The sequence below is a fragment of the Athene cunicularia genome (genome assembly GCF_003259725.1).
Source record: "Athene cunicularia isolate RWA chromosome 20 unlocalized genomic scaffold, athCun1 chr20_part1, whole genome shotgun sequence".
Classification (NCBI taxonomy): Eukaryota; Metazoa; Chordata; class Aves; order Strigiformes; family Strigidae; genus Athene; species Athene cunicularia.
This window is the reverse complement of record NW_020799125.1, coordinates 8,902,158-8,923,671: the sequence shown is the minus strand read 5'-3', so window position 1 is coordinate 8,923,671 and position 21,514 is coordinate 8,902,158. Positions and strand designations below refer to the sequence as shown.

General features: G+C 38.9%; 1 protein-coding gene across 20 annotated transcripts in view; it reads right to left on the bottom strand.

Annotated features, from left to right (window-relative positions):
- Positions 1–7,481: 7,481 nt before the first annotated feature.
- The window catches only part of ZMYND8 (zinc finger MYND-type containing 8), a 59,857-nt gene continuing 45,824 nt past the window's right edge, over positions 7,482–21,514 (bottom strand). For 14 of the 20 annotated variants that reach the window (XM_026861992.1, XM_026861999.1, XM_026862000.1 and 11 more), the window contains 7 exons: positions 20,482–20,856; positions 18,172–18,362; positions 17,040–17,120; positions 15,986–16,064; positions 13,955–14,194; positions 13,631–13,788; positions 7,482–12,215 (listed from right to left, as the gene is read on the bottom strand). In XM_026861992.1, coding sequence (XP_026717793.1) covers positions 12,003–12,215; positions 13,631–13,788; positions 13,955–14,194; positions 15,986–16,064; positions 17,040–17,120; positions 18,172–18,362; positions 20,482–20,856 — 1,337 coding nt within the window. In that variant the 3' untranslated portion in view covers positions 7,482–12,002. Of the gene's footprint in view, positions 13,332–13,630; positions 13,789–13,954; positions 14,195–15,985; positions 16,065–17,039; positions 17,121–18,171; positions 18,363–20,481; positions 20,857–21,514 lie in introns of all 20 variants that reach the window. The other 6 variants (XR_003399785.1, XM_026861993.1, XR_003399787.1 and 3 more) reach the window with 6 other exon arrangements.

The window sequence follows — 21,514 nt, the reverse complement described above, 5'->3', positions numbered from 1 at the left end:
GGTGGGGGTGGGGTGGGGAGAGTCTTACCATTCTAAATTAATAGTTCATTTCTCCAAAACAAACTCTGGGGAAAAATCATATTGTGTACATTAATAATAAGGACACATGGTACTGTTGATAAGAACTATAGCTGTGTTTTTAAATCTTACATAGATGGTATGTGGACTGTGCATGTGTCTACACGGTGCCTTATGCTGCCATCTTGGTTTTGGGGGTTGGGGGTGGGGAAGAAGTACCTTGTGATGAGTGAAAGGCATTAAATAAAAACATGTTTACATTTTGGGGGACTAGATTACCTGCCTTCTCTTCTCTCCAGCCACTCTTGGATCTAGAGGTATATGTAGAATACATACTCCCTGCTTCAAGCTGGGGTTAAGTGAGAAGGACTCTGAACAGAGCCCCTCGTGTGCAAAATGGAGTCTGTAGCCAGCCATTCTGTCTGTCGGTGGGGACTCTGTCCACTGGGAGAGAACGTGGGCACTCAGCACATCTAACTTGTCCTGCAAAGGAAGATGAAGGGCAAGCAAATATTGCAGCTGTGCATATTTATTTTTATGTAAATAAATGCATCTACAAGTAAGCTTCAGCTTTAGGATTTCTGCTGAGCTGGCCTGTTAATTCTTGTTGTCAAAATATTTCATTTCTTGGAGCCTGGATGAATCTCTGATTCAATTTCAAAACTGTTCATTCTTGCTTGATGTGGCACCAAATAACCTCAGAAGGATCAGAGCCTCCCTGGAACAAGGTGTTAGAGAGGTACAGCAAGTAACACAATCCCCTTATCTATCATGTGTGAATCAAGATCAAACAAGTAAGGGTTACACAATCTACAAGTGTGACACAAGTGCTGCACAAGCCTGAGTGAATCCCCTAACCTCTAAAAACATTTACCTCGGGAAACAAACTCTGCTAGATCTGACAGGATTTTCTGCCAAACTAAAACAGCAAATATGAACTCAATCTGATCTCCGTCTTTGGCTCAAAAGGTAGCAGCCATGCAGCAGCTGTAAAACATGTTACTTACACTTGTCAACAGCAGGCATGACCAAAACCGTCCTTTAAGTACATGTTTTGGAGGCATTTGCAAGGGGTCGTTCTCTTGGATGAGTACAACACACAACAAAATGTGGTTTTTCTAGCAGAGGTGTTGCTTGTCTCAGGGCCTGCTGAGAAGCAAGTCTAGCAGAAATTTTTCCAGCTGGGAGACTGTCACAAATAAGAAGTTTTATCACAAGTCAAGGAAATCAAACTCAATGGAGAATTGACTGACTCTCACAAGATAAGCACACCGGTAAATAAAACTTCTGAAAGAGGAACAAATGCCAGGGATGGCAGACTCCTAAGAAAGCACAACTTCAGCTTTTAACACCTTGTCAATCAGCTAATTGCTCTTCCTTGAAATTCCAAATTTAGCACCCGCCTTAATTGAGTCAATTATCCAAGTACTGACTTTTTTTTTTTTTTTTTTAATGTATTTAAAGACTCTCAAGTTCTGTTTGTCTCCAAAGTTCTTAGCAGAGCTTTGGGCCTGTTCTCTGCTAGTGCCTGCTTGTGCTCCACATACCACTGTTGTAAATGATTTCTCCATATTCCTCCTCGCTAATCATTTTGACTTACCCACGGGTAACGCGGCTGATGAGGGTGGGGTACACCAGCATTAGGAACACTTGTTTGTCAGACAGGTGTACCTCTTCACTTCCTTACAGTTGTCGTGGCACACGTTCATCTCTCACTACAAGCAAGAGTATCAGGATTTACTGTTCCAGGCAGTCTGTGATGGCTAGAAGAGGGCTCTGTAACAACTTTTTATTCATAACATACAAAAGGACTGGGAACAGACACACACATACGTACCAGCCTTGCTCAGCTCTTTCACCTGTGTTTTTATGTATTTCTATATTGTTACAGGATAAAATCCTTTCTTAGTCATATTACTAACAAGACTAGAGTACTTGTATCTTAAATGGAAAAGGGGACATGAAAGACTGGTGAGATAATATGGGTTGAAGTTTTGAATTCAGGACTGTAAGCATGAGGGCACAGTAGCTGCTCTCACAGCTCTTACCTAACGCTTCAAGGATCAAAATACTTTCCCAAACAAGAAAAAAAACTGACACCACATGTACACTGACATAACTTTCATCACATTTCCAAGAGTATCCTTTGCTCTATCATTTCCTTATAGATAGCAAATATGAAAAAGGTATTGCAGAGCAAAAGAAAACAGGTATTTTAAACTACCCGTTACTGATTGCTGATGTTCCTGCAATTTCATGTTCAGATCCTTTCTATGCCATAATCCTAACAGGTTTCATAGTCTTTTGTAAAGGAAGCAGAGTCTCACCGGGTAGGCTGGGTGCATTCTGAAAAATCTGGGACTTAAAATGCCAACACTGAAAGTGGTAACAATCGGTACCTCAGATCATGTCATGCAAACTCCTTAAAAATGTTTATTTGTCTTCAGCTGCAGCAGAGCAGAAGAGCCACATGGGACCCTGTTCCCGAAGGCTGAAAAATCAAATAATTTTCAGGCAGACAGCAGGTATAGTAAACCAGAGCAAAGTAAAGGGCTGGCGGAGGCTGTATAACCTTCCACCGGCTTGAGGCAGTGAGACCAAAGCAGTTAGGACTAAGGCAACACCTGCGGATCAGAGCCACGGCCTTGTGCCAAGCTACCGCAGCCTCTGCGCTGCCTCCTTAGTCTGTCCAGATAAGCGCAATGTACACTTGCTAAAAACCCATCAGAAATGGCAAAAAGCCTCCCCCATCCATCTGGCAAAGCTGCAATCAAGGAAAGAAACCAGATTCTGTTTTTTCCTCAGGAGCAGCTGTTGATTTGGGGCTGTTTGGGTTTTTTCCTCCCAACAGTGCAAGGCAGACCGAGTATTTTGTCTTCTATAACAGAAATTAGATTTAAATTAATGGCAAAGGCACACACTGCAACCTGTTTATAAAATATTTTACAGCACTTTAAAGGTACTTTCCAGGCTACTGCAGACTCACAGCATGTTCACTGTTTGCATTTTCATTAATTTCACATAAAAATGAATGAAAACTGTGAATGAGACAGGTTACCTATTTGGGCCAGAAATTTATCAGACGGGAGAAAAATCTGACCTAATTTATCCTTGCATTATTATTATGAAATTAAGGGCAGTAATTAACTTGTTACATGCTTTTTAGAAAGGATAGAGTTTCAAATGCCAATTTACTGTGGGTATGCAGAGGGATTTATTGCTGTAAGAGCACCACAAGTACTGACAGTCCCCTAAAGTTATTTATAATAAAACACTGCACTTTGAGAGAAATTACTTCATACGTTGTGCTATGGCCTGTCATCCCAAGAAGTGGGTTCTAAGGGCCAAAGCAATGCTTCCCACTTTTCCTAGGAGTGTTGAATGGTGCTGCGTTACCTTTTCCTTCTCTTCTGGTGTTTCTCTGGCAGGGAAGGATCTTCACTTACTGTAGTTGTTCTTAAGGAATATACTGCAGGCTTCATCAGAGCCAAGGTTTTAAAAGTTTTAATTAGCTTCAGCATGACTAAAGCTTTGTATCTAATAATACTGAACAGACTTACAAACTGTGCAAAAATTTATTGTAATAGCGCACAGTATCTTTTCTACTTTTCACCATAAGGTTTCTAAGGATTCTAAAGGATTCTAAGTAAGAAGATAATAAATTTAACAGGCCAAATGTGATAACAAACATACCATTTATTTCAATATGTAAAATGTGAGTAGAACAAACCCTGGAGATTCTTTACCTTTTTCTGAGTTTCAGCTATGAAATAGCAATAGCAAATTCAGTTGTGAATACCTCTTATCCCAGAACAGGGAACTTGTCAGACACTTAAAATGAGAGGTAACAAAAGCAGCAACATGCTTACTGGAAACTTGCAGCCACACAGAGGTTGTTCAGAAATGAAGATGGATTCATGACCTGTGCTGTCACTGGGAATAGGGAGTCAAAGCGTTCTGCCAGCTGGCAGGGATCAGAAACAGCCTTCCCGGGCACCACGGCTTTCCCCATCACCTCTAGGCCTACAAGCACTGCCTCAGAGAGGAATTTAATGGAGCTGCTACTGCTGCTCCTGTTTTCTAAGACCACCTTGTGCTCAGCATGTCATGTTTCAGTTCTGCCTACGTGTTGGCCTGGCCTAAAGCTCAGGTACGTTCCCTAGCTCAGTGTGCCTTGCTGCGCAGTGTACATGTATATACACATCCTTGGAGCCTGTACAGAGGGAACTGCTACACTGCACCCACGCAACACTCCTTTTGCAAAAGCCTGACTCTGAGTTTTGCAGGGACGGATCCACACCACCCACCTGCTTTTCCCTACATCATTTTCAGGTGAAAGACTGAACAAAATACTTCTTCCCCACCAGCACCCCCACCACGCCCCTGCCTGCCCTGTTAGCCTTATCTTATCCTTGGGGTCTTTGCACCCATCTGCCATCAACTGCCTCTTCTGGTAAGTCATGGAGTGCAACACAAAGTAAATGTAGCTCTTAACAACAAAAAAAGCCAGAGATGACACACACCGGAAGACGGTATCTTCTTGGGTCTGTGTCTCCAAACTTCTAGTCATTCTGTTAAACCAGAACCTGGACCTGTTCCATTTCTGAAAACTGCTTTGACAGAAATTACATTTTGCCCTTGTCCAGCTTTGACGAGTTCAGAAGCAACAACAGAATACAGAATTTTGTCAAATAGCCAGAAAACTGCAAAGAATATAATTGCAAAAATACAGGTTATCGTTGGGATGGAAGGGCACATTGCAACTGCACCATTTACCCCTTTCCTGTACCGTTTTTTTCGTGCAGTTCTCCCGTGTGACCACCCGAGGGCAGCTGGGCTTCACAACAAACCCCACAAAGCAGGAATATGCCAGAAACCTCATGCCTCCCCTAGACAGCGGCCTGACAAAATCTTGGTTTGTGAGGTCCTTTTCAAAATTCTGGAGGCACAGCCGTCTTGCCTGATAAGCGTTAGGTAAAGAAACCCAAATTCTTAGCACTTAGCCATTTTCTATGAGGCATACAACTGGAGAGATAAGGCAAGCGTACCAGGGCTAACCCTGGGCATCGGGCAAGTACTCGAGTGGTATGTTGTATAGAAATGTTTTTTTAAAAAGAAAATAGAGATCTCATTGTTTCTAAAATGCCTTCAATTCAGGTGTGGTTACACAATCGTTTTAAAAAGCAGCCTCTGACTCACAAAGGCAGGCTAACTCTCGGAGGATCAGTCCCATGGTTCTCCCTGTGTAAGGGGCGGGATGCCAGCATTCAGCCGCCTGCAGAGGAGCCTAGAACCTGCGGCTGCCCCCCGAGCTAACAGACCTGCACCGAGGAGGATGAAAAACGTAGGAGCCCACAGCTCCGGAGGACAGCACCCCTCATGGCCGCTCTGTGTTCCTCTGCAATTTAACCACGTCTGTGACTGAAGCCCCGAAAGGCTCATTTGGCAAGCACCAGCGCGAGAAGGTGACAGCACAGCTGACGGCAAACCTTTAACCCTGCATTCGCAGCCAGCCCACAAAGCTCCAGTTTGACTGTGATGGGCTCTCTGCAGCCAGAACCACCGGCTGGGCTGTGGCTACTGCAGCACTCGGGGCTGTGCTGGTCCTCACAGCCCTGCGCCAACATCTGGTTCCTGCGATGAAACCTTGCTATGGCAACTCCGTCCAGATGATACCATCTGGGGGCTAAAACAAAATCTACCCACCTGACGTGACACTGCAACTCGGAAAACACTGCCACAGCTTGGTAAAACTCTGGAATCAACTCGCCCTGATAAGGAACACCAGCGTCAATCTCCTCTCCTAACTGAAGGCCCAAGTGATAATGGGAGATGATAATGCAGAGATTTCAAAGTTCAAACTCTAAGTTAATTTTGTCCCCAAAGGAGAGGAATCAGCAGTAATATGCCCACATGTCTTTCAGTAGGTTGTAAGAGAGGATGGCAAATCCAAGGGACACCCAGTGCCTGTAGCTGAAAGGTGAAAACAAGTTTTCACAGGATGGTATATGGCCAAAGAGGCTTTTCATTCCTTACAGGGTACTACCCCCAGCCCCCATCAGCACAACAGCTGATCACTGGCAGCTGGACAACGAAAGGACGGCCATCCAGACCCTGACTTCAATCCCAGACTGAGTCAGGTACCGCAACCGATGAACCTTCACCATCGGAAAGAGGTAAAAATTCCAGACCCAGCACAGTATTTTTTCCCAAATTTGGTCCTGAAATAAACAAGGGACACACTACACAGGGTGGAGGGATATTCCTGACACAGGCATTAGGCCTAGACGTGGCATTCAATCATATATTAAATAAAGTTGCAGCCTGTCTTTTAAGTTCATATCACATCAGTGTCATCTCCTTTCATAATGTCCAAGCCAGAGATGTGTTCTTCCTTCACCTTACATACCACAAAACAATCTTCAGAAAAACAATGAACTTCATACCACAATTATGATGTGGAAAAAATAGTCACCAGAACATCCAAGATGGTATCTTGGATCTTGACCTGATAACTTTCATGGGGAGTTACTATTTTATATTTATATAAACCTTTACTAGTATTTGGTCACCTGTTATTTCACATGAGGAAAGAAAACAACTCTTTTATAGGAAAAAAAATGCCCATTAAAAGAAAAAACCACAGGTTGAAACAAGCTTTAGAAAGCAGTGTTGTTTCCTATAACGATTTTTTACTTGTTCATCTCTTTCCTTTTTTCTCCCAACACAAGAGCTTGTTTCAGTGATACCAGCATTCACATTAGATGGGGAAGGCCAAAACATCATTTCAAGCTTTCAAGATTTGTGCTTTTCTTTGAACAGCAGCACTGGGAACATTAACTTCAGTTGTTTTGCAAATGCAGGAGTAGGAACTTTAAGACAATATTCATAGTAAGATTTTTACGGTGAGCTATTTCATTAACTCCCTGTTTCTTCTAACAGATAATTAAGACACACACAGCAGTCTTGCCCAATTCAGGCCCTCCTTGAGGGCTACAGCTGTACTCCTCATGCAGGTCCCCATTTCTAACCCACAAATACACCAAGACCGCATATTGGTCAGCCCCCATCCAACCAATGCATAAATGTTACCCAACAAGCCACGGACCTCTGCTGCTGGGAAAATGGAGAGAAAATGGTTGCTGCTGAGTTTTATACATACATGGCTTACTGCCAGACTGCCAATGCTGCTTTGTTTTTTTCTCAAATTTGACAGGCCTGGATTCAAATGTCCCATCAAAGATCTGAGACAGAAGATCCCAATACAAGTGAAATTATCTATGATCTGGAGACTGTGCAGTAATGAACATTCATCCAGATTGAAATGAAACTGGAAATCCAGGAACACAGAACATTCTTCTAAAACAGTTTAATAAAAAAAATTGTGAAGTTTCTTGAAAAATTGGAGAAACCCAAAGCATATCGTGTGTGTCACCTGTCTTAGTCACAAAGAAACACAATTGTCAAAAAAGATATTTAAGTTTAATACAAATTTTATACAAAGAAAATGTGAAAAAATACTTCCATATGCTAAAAGCAATTATGCTTCACAAATAAGGCCAGCTAGGCTATTTTTGACACAACTGCAATTCACGAATATTCTGTTCTCGCTTTTTTTCTTCTAATACTTTTTTCCCTCTAATATGGGTACTAGCTGGAGACTGTACAAACCGCATTCTTTTATAAACAATGGGAGAAATCAACATGACTAAAATGTACAACAGAATGTACTGGAATGATATCATACAATTAATTTTCTCATATACATACATCACCTTTGCTTTGTTCAATGCTTTCGTTTTACACAACATACAAAATGGTACTACAGTATAAGTGTAACAGACAGCATTTTCATGGGTTACTTTCTCTCATACTGTACTGTTTCATGCTTACATAAAAACATAAATTCCATCATATAAATAATACATGCTCTGGCCCAGCATCAAAAGTCCTTTGCCCATGTTTCCAATTCATGTTTTTCTCCACACCTAGTTCTTGTTCAAAGTCCTTTTGGAGGATTTTTTTTAAAAAGAAAACTGAAGAAGCACCGGAACAAACTTAACTTTTTTCAAAACTTTGTTATCAGTGATCAGAAATCATGCTACAACCAGCTGGTATTACACTTTCCAACTTTTCTGATATTAGACTGAATGAAATTTTAACTTAATTTTAATCTGTAAACAACATAAATTTTAACAGTCTGGTCATTGTGAAAACAATGTAAATCTTTATGTACTTCAGGCTCACAGATTTGAAATGTTGTAATTTGCCTAATACAATTAACTGAAAAAAGATAGCCTTCATCACTTGGTTGCTCAAGGAAATTCTACAAGAGTTTCAAAGTGCAGAAATTTTTTTCAATCCAAATGCAAATCAAGTCGTTCAGATTCTCATTATTACATTGTTTGATGCGTAACTGCAGTTTCCCAAGACCAGTTTTCAGTGTTAGCTTGTGATAAGGCTGTTTTAAACCTTCCTTTTCCAACTTCAAACGCTCTTTATAAGTTAAAGTCAATACAAATATAAAAAGGAGATGGTACTCTAATGACATCCACAAATTGTACATTATTTACAAAAGAAGCATAGATTTAATATGGATCTTACCTGTCCTCAGCTTTTCTAAGCCAGCGCTAATGCTTTACATTAATGTAGTGTAGTTAATGCTTTGTACACATATACAAAGCTAAAGTCTGAACCTTTGAGGTTAATCCAAAGAACTGTGTTTATTTTTCACATTTCTATTAGACTTATTTATTCCAACAATTGTATGGACTTCTTGTTAGCAGTTAGACTCTTCGTACTTGGACTGGCATTGTGGTCTGAACATACTGAACTCCAGTTCTCATTGCCACTGTCCCAGCAGAAGGACTTACCACTACAGGAATGGTCTGTGGATTAAAACCAAGAGAAACATATTGTTATGTTAAAGGTCACATAAACATGACCACAGAAATAGAGATTTATTTTCCAGGGAAAATCCAGAACAAGTTCCAATTTTGTGCAAGAATTAATACCTTTATTACCGCAATATTACCTCATTCCAGGGTAGAAGGTAGTGTATTACTTTTCTATAGCCAAGAGCTTTTCTGTATTGTTATTACTACTACATAATTACAGGGACAGGTGGTCCTATAGGTACTGTACACACTCTGTCTGTGCTTGGAGAGTTAGGTTTTCATACTTACATCCAGTTATGTATTTTCCCCAAACTAAACACATGGGAAGAGGAAATAGGGCTAAGAAAATCCTTTGTCATTTGAAAAAGTTTTGACAAAACAAACTGGAGTACAAAAATACCCTTGCTTATAAGTATATTCTTGTTACACATTACTTAAATCTTTTTCCCCAAAAGGAACTCCCCCATGCATTCAGTCTACACAGAAGAGAACAAAGAACATCCATTTGAACAAAAAAAGTACTTAACTTTTGCACAAATCAATAACAAAAACATCAGCATTACTGGGAATTGTCTTATACACCCTGTAAAAATATTAATATAGAATAAACTTTTCACTTCCATCATACAGATTGTGATTTATAAATCTCGACAAATGAAGTTTCAGGACATCTCTATAGGTGGGAATTGATTCTACAGATGCAGAGACAAAGGCACAAGAATGTTAAACAATCTGGTCAAGGTCACATCACTCTGGAAGATCTGGAAAAGGATTTATTGAATCTTAAGTCTGTATCTTAACCTTCCTCCAAAAAATGCGAGAAAGTCTAGAAATGTCTATACCATACAAACTGCAAGTATGTTTTGATACAATTCCAGTGATGCACAACTGCTGATCAAACAAATGCATCCATTTCAGTTCACAATATTTTGTGGAAGAAACAGGAAGTGAGATTTTGAGGACTCTGAAAGGGATGCACAGATCTTCCCCCTGATGGCAGTGTGACATTCCAAAGAGAACACGGAAGAAGAAATACAAGTTCACTGCAGCCCAGTGTTTCCCCACACTGTTTTAAGAAACCACATTAGTGTCTTAGTGGTATTCAACAGAGATTGTGAGTATCCCTACTGAGATGGATTACAGCCTAGAGTCTTTATCGGCTCCTTTGTGACAAAGTCTGTGCCTTCCAGAAGCCTACTCTTTCCATTCCCTGGAATGCAAAGACGATGAATTCGTATTTGTACATTATTTTAACTGCAGAAAGAATAAAAACCAAACATGGAACCAATCTGCTAAATAAATTCAAGATTACTGCCATTTTGTAATGATTTCAGATGTGTAGAGGGTTCATTGGAAATGGTACCCAGAAGATACACTGGAAGTTGTTCAGAGGAAGAAATTCCTAGTCGGACACAAAGTGCAAACTGAACCCTAAAGAAGCCATTATGTAAGTCACTGTTAGTACTACAGGTGGGGAAATTAAGGTTGCCACAGTCGCCTTTCAAATATACACACTTACACAAATGGAAAAAAGAAAAAAGTTTCAGTTCTTACAGCGATCGGGATATGGAATGTGCGAGACTCCTTAAATGTGTTAAGATCATTCCCTGAGAGGTAAATTTTCCACCTCTGCCAGTTTTACACATATGTACATTTTGCATACACATTAAACATGCACTAAGGTTTAAAATTATTTAAATTGCACGTGCAGTCATTAGAATACAGAGGTGTCTGTAGCTGTGCAAGACTAATGCAAATGTGTACAAAGTTTTAAACATGCACAAATAGAGGTTGAAACCTTTCAGACGTTCCAATTATGCTTTACATAACTCAATACACTCCGTATTACAGAAAACCAATGAAGGTAACTGCCATTTTTCTGAGTATTACACAAAACCACCTTGTGATCTTACAACCTCTCAGCTATTCACAAAAGAGCCTAACGTCCTTGATTTTTGATTTGATTTTGCTATTTGATTTTAAAACACATATAAAACCTTATTGTTATGGTAATTCAGTCCAAGCAACTTAGGGCCAATGCTGCAAAGGTGCACAGTGCTCTCAGTTGAGACAAAATGAGTTAAAACGCTGCTAGGAATGTGAAAAGTCATGATCCCCACGAAGAGCAGTAACATTTGTGTGGAATAGAATGGCTATGAAATACTGTCTGTATGTGCGCGTGTGGTCACTGACACACACACACACAGGTGTGTATCCTGCAGCTAGGGCGGGGGGTCTGCACACACCTGGGTGTGTGCACACAGCGAGAGAGAAAGACAGAGCGACTTCTATAGCAAATTAGGCCTCACAAGCACAGTGACATTAAGGTACACTGTTCCATTAGTACATAGTTACTATTATAAATTATCTAACTTCAGCCAGAAAATTAACCAAAGTTACCCAGACACGAGCTTCTCTGTCACCCCCGCACTGAGACAGAGCATGCCATTCCACTGCCAGTGCAGTATCAGCATATTTCCTTTTGGTAAGAAGAAGGTCAGCACAGATGCCATGCTGACTCTGAAGTAAGCACTGCAGAATGTGACCAGTTGAAATAGTGGGATATTGTGATGCATAAAATACAGGAGAAAAAAAAAAAATAATCTAACTCACTTCTGTCCCATCTCCTGTGACTGACACTAGGGAATTCAAGTGTCCTTGGTTAAGTCTTCGATGGAAAAACCCAGGTCTGATTCCAATTCTATTTCTCATAATTTCATAACACTAATGTGCAAGACTGCATGGGATATACACTACTGATGAATGCATATTTTCTTTCATAGTTACTGAGATGTCACAGGAATATCAAGCATAGCTCAGAATTAATTAAAACTCTTTAGGATACCATAGACAAAAGATATTTAAAAGATATTTAAAATTAATTCTATATATTTACATTGATCTTGTGGTCAAGTATATACATGAAACAGACAAATAACTAACAATAATGTAAAATGGAAGTCTGACTGTCCTCAGTGCCTTTGTTATACTTAATGACAATTTCTGAATCCTTGTAATAATGAATGACGAAATGAAAGGGTGGAATGTTGCACAGCAAAATAAGTCATTTTGCACTGCAAGTTGAGACTATACCAGTGAATTCATATCTTGATAGAACAGCAGACGGAGACAACCCCCCAGAAATAACTGAGCAATTTTAATGCCAGGAACAGTACTACTGCAGACTTTAAATGATGATATTGTACTTACAATTGTGGGTTGAGTAGTTGGAATATAGGTGGTGGTCTGCGGTACCTGGACCAGTTTTATAGGCTGGTTGCTTGTCACACCTGTTGCTATCTGCAGAGACAGCACAGGCAACCTCAGTAGAAGTCTCAGCTTTTACATAAATTCCACCTAGTTGTTATTATTATTATAATATGAAATTTATGTTGGATGTTTTGTTTGTGTTAAAAATTTGCATCTTAATGAATTCACAGGTTACTTTTTTGTTAATAAAACAAAATTCAAATTATGAACATGATCAATGTATACAGCATGATGTTTCAGGTAGAACATCTATGTGAAAGCAATTCCAGGTTTGTATAACTGGAATATTCCCTGGCAAAAGTTTTAGGTAACTGATTTTCTCCCATCCCCTCTTTCCCCAGTAATATAAAGGTTGTGCTGCCACAAACAATGCGCATGAACACTGAATGAGCCAGAGTTTAACTACCTTCACCAAAGCATTCATGTGGAACAGCACATCCTTTTTCCCTCTTCAAATCTGTTTCCCAAGTTACTCCCTTAGATGACATGTCAAGCCCAGAGGTCTAACACCAGACAGTAGCAAAAGTGTCAAGAAATGAACACAGCTCTCTAGTTTACTATGCTTCCCAATTCTATAGAACTATCTCAATGAGACATCATGCTGGAATCACAATACTACAAAATTAGTTTGCTTTAATATCTTAAAATACAACAAGGCTCCTACTGATGTGGGGGATCATGTGTTAAGGGTTTGAAGGATCAGCCCCCCCATAAAATTTTTCATTTAATAAATCTTGCAAGGGCAGAAGAAAAACGATGCTGAAATTGCTAATAGTCAAGCCCTACCTATAAAGCAGAATCTTCTCTATAAACATTTTCTATATATGCAATGTTAAGTCCCTTTTATTAGAGCATTTGCTCATCCTTGCCTACTGGATACTATCAGAGTAGATGCTATGGAGGATTTCGTAACTGCACACTGCTCCGTTAACTGTAGATCCAGGTGAATTGTTGTATCAGTGTTATGGAACATTGTGGTACCCTAGTGGCAGTCTGTTGTGATAAAGTAAGTTGATCTGAATGCAGGTCTTGAGCTTGGCCTCTGAACCCCCAGGCAAGAAGGGCTTGGAAGTGCTGCAGTCAGTATTGCTTATCAGAAGGCAACTTGTATCGAAAGATCCAGACCAGAAGCTACACTGATGGGTCCTGGAGAGAGAGAGAGAAAGAGGTCCAGTCCCCTTTGGCTGGAAGGATGAGTCAAGCCAACACAAGGTTTTATTGGGAATGAGTGAAGGGGAAAGGGTTTATCCCAGAGGACAGAAGGAGATTTTTTTTGCCAAGATGAAGAAAAAAAACCACAACTCCCTATCTCACTCCCCAAATCACACTCTTTGAAATATGCAAATGGTCATAAATTCCTGGCTAATCCAGGGAGGCCTTTAGGGGTAGGTTTCACAGACATCTTACATATGATTTTTGTTTAGAGTGACCACAACGATACTCACTGTAACACTCTCTTTGCTTTTATCAGTTGAACCTTCCTTTTCCTTAGGGGTGCTGGCTGTTTCTGTGGGTGTAGGCTGCACACTTGAACTGGGCTGGGATGATTTATTTAATGTTTCTGTGCTGATTTCTGTATCTGTTTCTTGCTGTGTTGCAGTAGCTAAAATAAAGGAAAAAAGAGAAAGTAGCCACTACTCATGTGTATCAGTCCACAGACGCTCTTCAGAGGCACATCTGCACCCATGCAAATACAGAGTGTTCAGTCATTGTGTATTCCACCCACCTGAACCCCTCAGCGTGAAACAGACAACCCAGAGCAAGATTACCTGACTGTGTGCAAGATTTCATATGCTCAGGCCAGTGAGCTTGTTGGCAGGGATAGTCACAGTAGCTAGTATTCCAACAACAATAAAAAATGGCCTCTTTCTTGCAGTTAGCACACCACTGCTTCTTTTTAGTTTCATCCACTGCTTGCTGCTTTTCCAATTCCAGCTGCTTCTTCACCTCAGCAATCAAACGATCTCGTTCCTGTTCTAGACTCTGACGCATTTCAGCCATTGTCAGTTCTACTCAAAATGCAAAGAAAGATGAGTTTTGCATTTTCTGTCCCCCAAGAGCAGAGTGCAAAAAATAATTTCATGAGTTTAAGGACAACATGAAATTAAAACTAACAATCAACTACTGCCTGAGTTTGGGCATCTGTTTCATACCTACTCAACAAATTAAAGTCTTCCATCTTCTTTTCTTATTCTGGCACCATTATTTTTACCCTTAACCGTTACAATTTGTTTAACACTTTAGTTCTAGGTGTCCCACAAAGGATCAGAATCCATGTGCAGCATAAACACAAAAAGGAGGTATGCAGCCGCTGCTAACATACTTTGTCTTTACAAGCCCAAATTTTTGTTCTGCTCCAATATTCAGAAAATACACAGAACTGTATCTCTTCTTATCTAATAAATAAGTAACAGCACATCAATTTTTCATTGTGTCTTGGTTTCTTTACAAAGAAAAATGTGCAGGTTCCAAGAGGGACACTGACAAAGTTGTAAAAGCTCCTCACTACACGAATAAAGCTGTGAATTTGAACTTTGCTTCGGGATTGCCCTGAGAGCCACCCACTATTAATGCAGTTACAAATTGATACCTCAGTCACCGTGAGTGACTGAGTGAAAGAGCTTGGCAAGAATCTTCAGGAAAGCGGGCAAGCACAAATAAAAGCATTCCAATTCCAGCCACCTGACTCAGGATGAATCTCTGAGTCTTGTGAAAAACTCTGAAGTTGACATACTTTCAAAACACCATTAAAGGTGTTTATTTAAATCAGTAGCTTAAGACTGGTGACAAAGGGTTTGAAGGATTTTTCTTTTATTTCTGAGCACACCTAGACATTCAGTTCTGTGAGTTGCAGACAAGTTGTTGCCATACGCAAATAATTCTGAAGAATGTTATAACTAGACTGCAGCAGACAAAAAACTGGTCTACCTTGATTTGAAAGAGCAAAATGTTACTAATAAACCAACACCACGAGTCTTAATGTGAGGTTATTCAGCCCTTAATTCGCTTTGGTTCCAGATGAGGTCTGCAGAAAGAGTCAAGAAGTGGACAAGGACACTCTGTTACACAGTCCTAGGGTTGTTTGGACTGCATATAGCTTAAAGGAAACTTGATCATGCAATTGCAACTTCTTCCCACAGTCAGTGCATTAAAAAAGATAATTTAAGAGGGATCTCATTTTAATCATGGTTTCATTTCCTGCCCATAGGGTTGAGTGAATGTAGAGATGAAAATCCCCCTCCTAGGAGAAGTATTCTTTTATCTGTTTAAGGTAGTATTTTGACTCTGTTTCACTGCCAGTCTGGTGCCAAGATTGTCAAGGTTGTCTGTTCACTTTAAATAAACAAATAAATAAACAAGTATATACACCAACAGCTGATCTGAATCAAAATGTCAGCTACAATCTACAAAGATACCAGAGGAAGCAGGTTCTCCCAGTGGCTATATTAAGAGAATCTGGTTCATAAGAACTAGTATGAAATAATCAGCATAAAATATCTCATGAAGTGGAATTATCTAATGATGCATAAAATAGTTATTCTGTCCTATCAGAAGTCCTCTTTAGCCTAAATTTGTCTCAGAGGGCTGAACAGCTCTTGTTTAATATGCACAGATAAAGTAACTTTGTGCATACTCAGAAGGTGCCCGCTGACATCAGCACAGCACATTATAGAAGGTTTTCCATCCCTCACTTGGACAATTTGTAGTATCATATGATGAAGGTAATACATACTACAAGCACTTGGATTTTCTATTTAGGATGAAACTGGACACATTATTTTGGACTGCCATATTCATACCTAGATTATGCTTCATTTCTGAGAGTTCCTGTTGATGTAACCATTGAAGTTTTTCTATCTCAATCCTCAAACGACGAATCTAAATTTAAAAAAAAATTAATAGTCAGTAATATAAACAGGGTGCAGTGTAGAATACATAACTACAATACAGAAAAACATGCCCAAAGCAAAGAGCCTGATCATCACCTACATCAAGGTTCCTTCATATTAACATGAGGACAAGACCATAGTAAACCCCAAACCAAAGTCTGAATTATTAAATTTGCTCTTGCTTCCTCTGAAATTAGCTGAGTCTCAAATTCCTCTGATTGGAATCAAAAACCTATTCCTCAGTTTTGTTATTATTTGTTAGTATGACATTTCATTTATTTTCTTTTTAACTAGATGAGTTTTAGGAAAGCAAATTATTCGTTCACTGTGGATTGGGACTGCAAATACCCATGATCAAAATTGTGACTTCCTTATTTTGGTTAAAAGAAGCAAACTACTCTGAGCTTTATTTGTTCACATTCATAATTAGCTTACACTGTTCAATCTGCTTTTTCCAAGCTTAAAGAAAACACTTAAAAGATACTAAGATACTTAAAAGATACCTTTGAAGACAATTAAAAGCTATGTATAACATTTCATAAAAAATGCAAAGCCTGTTAAAGTGTTTTTTTAAAGTATTAAAAAGTTTGGTCATAACCACGTAACTGGAATAAGCTACTGCACTGGAAGTAAATTAAATCTTCCTCTGGTGAACAAATACATGGTTTAAAAAAATGATACTTTCATAAAACCTCCTCCATTTCTGATTTTAAACAAGGTGACATAAAACTAAATCCTCAAAAGAAGCTTTAAGGATCTGGGCTAGAGCCCATGTGATATTTTTTTGATGTTTTTCTCCACCACTCTAATCATTACTTCTGAAACAGCAAAGAAATTAGGATCTCTAGACAGTCTCAATACATCATACTTTGTATGTATAGTTGTTATTTTAAATATAAAAATACCTTTTGCAACTTTCAAAGTTAAAGTACAAACAGTATTATTTTTTAAATCTTACACTAACCTCAGCTATTGTACTTCCAGTAGTATTTTTTGAAAGATCATTATATATTTCGGTCATTGTTCCTTTGATGGCATCCATCATCTGAAAGAAAAAATAAATTTTAAAAATTATTTTTTAAATAGATACCGACACTTTCACTTCCTTTCAGTCACTCTAATGTGTATGTATAATACTATCAACAGTGCCCCATAGCTCTGTTTATCTGGGTTTACTTTTAGAGGACTATTTAGAAGGCAGAACAAAGCACTTTTGATCAGGACTCTGAATTTTAAGTGTCCTGAACTGGTGAACTGCTTGGCCTTCTACTTTTCCAAGAAACTGCCATTGATATAAATTACAAAAAAACCCCAAACTCCAACACCACGAGTTTGAAGAAGCAGCACACACACACAAAAAGACATTTACTGACACTGCTGACTACTGACAATCCCATCAAGACCATATGGTTGAGTGAGAACACTGCAAGACAAGCAAGATTAATTCTGATGTTTTTAATGCCTGGGTATTCAACTTTATTTCCTTATAGGGTACTCATGTTGATTTTTTGATTGGAAGATCTAAGAGAGTATAAGAAAAGCTAATGTCCCATCCCTCACTGTCACTATTATGATACCAGTATTACACCACATCTTCTCTTTAACAACTTAGGTTCTGTTTTAATACATGAATACGCACCTATGACAAGCTGCCATCTGATGAAGCTATACAGTGTTTTACAACAAAAGTACATTTTGGTATACGTACTACTGGACACAGAAGAAGAAATATTAATGTTTACTGTAAATATGATGCTGAGGGGATATCTAGACCTTTAGAGAAAACACAGAAAATGGTCCAAACCACAGCGCAATGTAATTAAGAAGCAGCAATGGGGGAACATGAGAAGGAAAGGGTCTAAAGTGTCTGAGCAGCTGAAGCTTATCACACAGACGCTCTGGCTTGGAATGGAGCATTCAGCCAGCTCTAAAAAGATGGTTCAGCACTCTGGTCAAAATCTACCTGTTCCTACCTAGTGGAATGAATTTGCAACATATGACAACGTGAAAATAAAGTTATTTCAGAATCAGCAATGTCAAAAAGTGGAAGTTCACTTCAAAGTAAAATTTCAAGAAAACCTTGCTCAACAACTTACTTTGCTAGTATATTTAGCAATATCTGCAGCCACATCAGCGGAAGCTGTTGCAATTGGCAAGTCTGTATTAACTGAGGAGGAAAGTGTACTTGCAGATCCAGAACTGGTAACCATAGAAATAGGTTGAGTACTTGTAACCAAGGTTATAGTAGATGTGGAAGTGCTCTGGGTGATCTCTTTTTGCTGCACAGCTAAGAAAAGAGAACATACAGCGGATCAATCACATAAACAATTATGAAAATAAAAAAGCAAACTCCTAACTTTGTCTAACTTAAATGGGTGCACCTAACCATTTCAAAGACTTAACATTATTTATACAATGGTGCCATTTAATCAATAAATTATACAGTGCCCAGCCACTGAACTTGTACATAATTGTAAGGCTTAAAGGTAGTGAAGCAAATACATCTTTGAAACTTATTATTTTAACTGGCCAATGCAAAAGTCTCCCTCAAATGTGTATTCCTCCCACTTGGGGACTTTTCCATCCCACTTCCTAGGAATTCACTTCCTAACTTCTCAATTTCGAGAACTCCCAACTAATATCATACATATGACCCTAAGTTAGACTTTGACAATTTCTTTTGCCATAATTTTGGAACATATTACTCAATTTTTCTTTTTGCTTTGAAACAAGGTTTAGTGAGTCACTGTTGAAGAAAGCCTACTCTACTAATACTGTGTTACTCCCATTTCTTTGTTATTAATACTACTAATTCTTAGTAGTGTTGCAACATTTATATCTATCTATCTATCTATCTATCTATCTATCTATCTATCTATCTATCTATCTATATCCAGATCAACATTAGCCTTTGGTTGGCTGCAAAGCAAGGAATGCAACATTACATTAACTCCCTAAAGCAAAGAAGTTATTCATAGTATTAATTCAAACAGGGTAAGAAAAGTTCTCTCATCTTTGGTTAGTATTTCAAATAATCTTAAAGTGGGTAATTAAATGAGAGTACAAATCAAAATGCAAAGACTCTCACTTTCTTCATCCCTAATGACTTATCTGCCTAAATTTTAAAAAACACGTCTTTGTTTTAGGACAATACTTTAAAATCTATTTTTAATGATTCATACTATAAAAGATGTCTTCATTGACAATATCCTCAAAACAGGAATTACTCAAATAGAGGTTATACATATTTATCTCTAAGCACTATATTTTTATTGATGACAATTCAGCATATAAGAAATCTACAGACTTTATAGTTTTCATTTGGAATATTTCTAGAATATAATATTTAAGATGGAACATTGCTATAATGTGCTCAAAAGTAAACATATTGCTAAAACATAGGCTGAACATTTAAAGTTCAGCCATATTATTAACTCTTATAAAGTATGATTCTATTAAAAATAAGACTTCGACAAGTTTCATGTTTATTTTTCTCACTGAGTATTTCTATATCAAATGTGTGCAGTCTGCAAGTAGAAAGATACTGCTTCTTCAACACTTCTTAAATGACAGTCACAAAAGCAGTTTTGGACCAGAGAAAAGTGCCTCTGGTAAACATTTGTATGTGACCCATTACTTAAACCTCTCTTCTGTATGAAATTCCTTGGCTTGCCAGCAGTGTTAGCAGAATGGAGAATATCTATTCATGAGGCAAATCAGTAACCAGTTCAGTTTAACTTGAAATGACAAATGAAGGTAGATTTCCAGAAAGGTGCTGTTGTGTGACGTGAAGCAACAGAAGCATGGGGTTATATCCATGTGCCTACTACTAGTGAAATCTCTGGCAAAGAACTGCTAAGACAGGAGTTGTGAAAACATTCTAAAATGCTGTGGCTGTTTGCTCAGTAAACTAGCATCCAAGTCTTGTTAAGAGTTAAGCAACAAGGATTTCAAAGACAAATGTAGCCTGGGTAATTTCATTGCTGTCAAATTATGAAAAACTGTATAGATCAGCTTCTTGTCAGATAAAACTGGATCCAGTTTGTAGATATTGAGGTGACAGTGGTAACCATGCAAGTGGAATAGTTAATGGTTTTACCAAATAATTCAGAAAATAATCCAGTTCACTCTCCCAAATCTGTGATGGCTAATAATGGCAAAAATATTTATACAGATACACACACAAAATTTTTGTCATTAAAATAAAGAGACATGACTCTAAATACACACCAGAAAGAGCAGGTATGGTGAGTAAGTTGTTGTATTTTAAAGCCACTTATCAGAGTAGAACCACACTTTGAGATTTTGTTTATATGGAAGAACTCCTGGTTGGGCAGCCTTGGAGCACTGAGATCACTACTGGGGAATTATGGCATCACAGGCACATTGAGTTAGAAAGTGTATACCTTTAACTGCTTGTCTTGTCTGATATCTTGTCCCTTGAGAGGACTGAGGTTGCTGTGACTGAGACTGCTGGCTCTGCTGCTGTTGCTGCTGTCTCTGCACCTTCTGCATGTGCCATTTCTGAGAAGATGTCTGAAATTTATTTGAAGAATTCCACACTACACGCTGCACAGCAGGGGCAGTTTCCTTAGGCAGCAGAGGCCTCTGCTTTTTCACAGGGCTTCCAGTGGCTGCAGATGGAGCACTAACAGTAGAAGAAGCACTAGTAGTTGCTGTCACACCAGCTGGCGGAGTCTGGGCTGCAGAGCGGGTAAGTACTGGAGTTTCTGGTAGAGCCTGGGTGCCTGCACTGGAGGAAGGTGGAGTTTTACCTACAACTAAACAAACATAAAATGTCATGCCAGCTTTTCACCAACACATCCGTTTCATAATTTTCCATATAATATTTGGAAGAGCCATATGCAACTTCCAGTCTACTTTGAATTCTTTTCCTCAAAAAGTAACTGATACTCTATAAGTAAACTCATTTCAGTCTCGTTGAAGTTGGTGGCAACTCAGAAGCTCCAGTCATTAAACAAAAAAAGTACAAAACCCAGAAAAACGAGCCTGACCTCCTTCAGAAGACAGGTGAGATGTTAGCATTTGTTAGGATGTTTCTGAGTTACCACTTACACCTGTCATCACAAATTCTTTCAGGAAAAAAGTACCTTCAAAAGGAACAATGACCAAACAGTAACTGAAGGAACAGCATACAATAAACTTTCTGAACAAAGGTGAACTGGCACTGACAACCAAATAACATATACAGTCTACTTAACATATCTATGTTTACTCGAAAATCTTACAGAGTTTATAGTTGACTGTTCCACATATCAGATCAATTTAGGAACTGGATGGTTCTTCCAAAGCTGTGGCCAGAAAAACATGTCTGAATGCACTGACAGGTTTCTGGAAAGGGGGCAAAGACCTTCAGATGTGCATGCATCAGATCTCTCTTCTGGACCATTTTAATCTGATAGCCACAAGTTAAGGGGG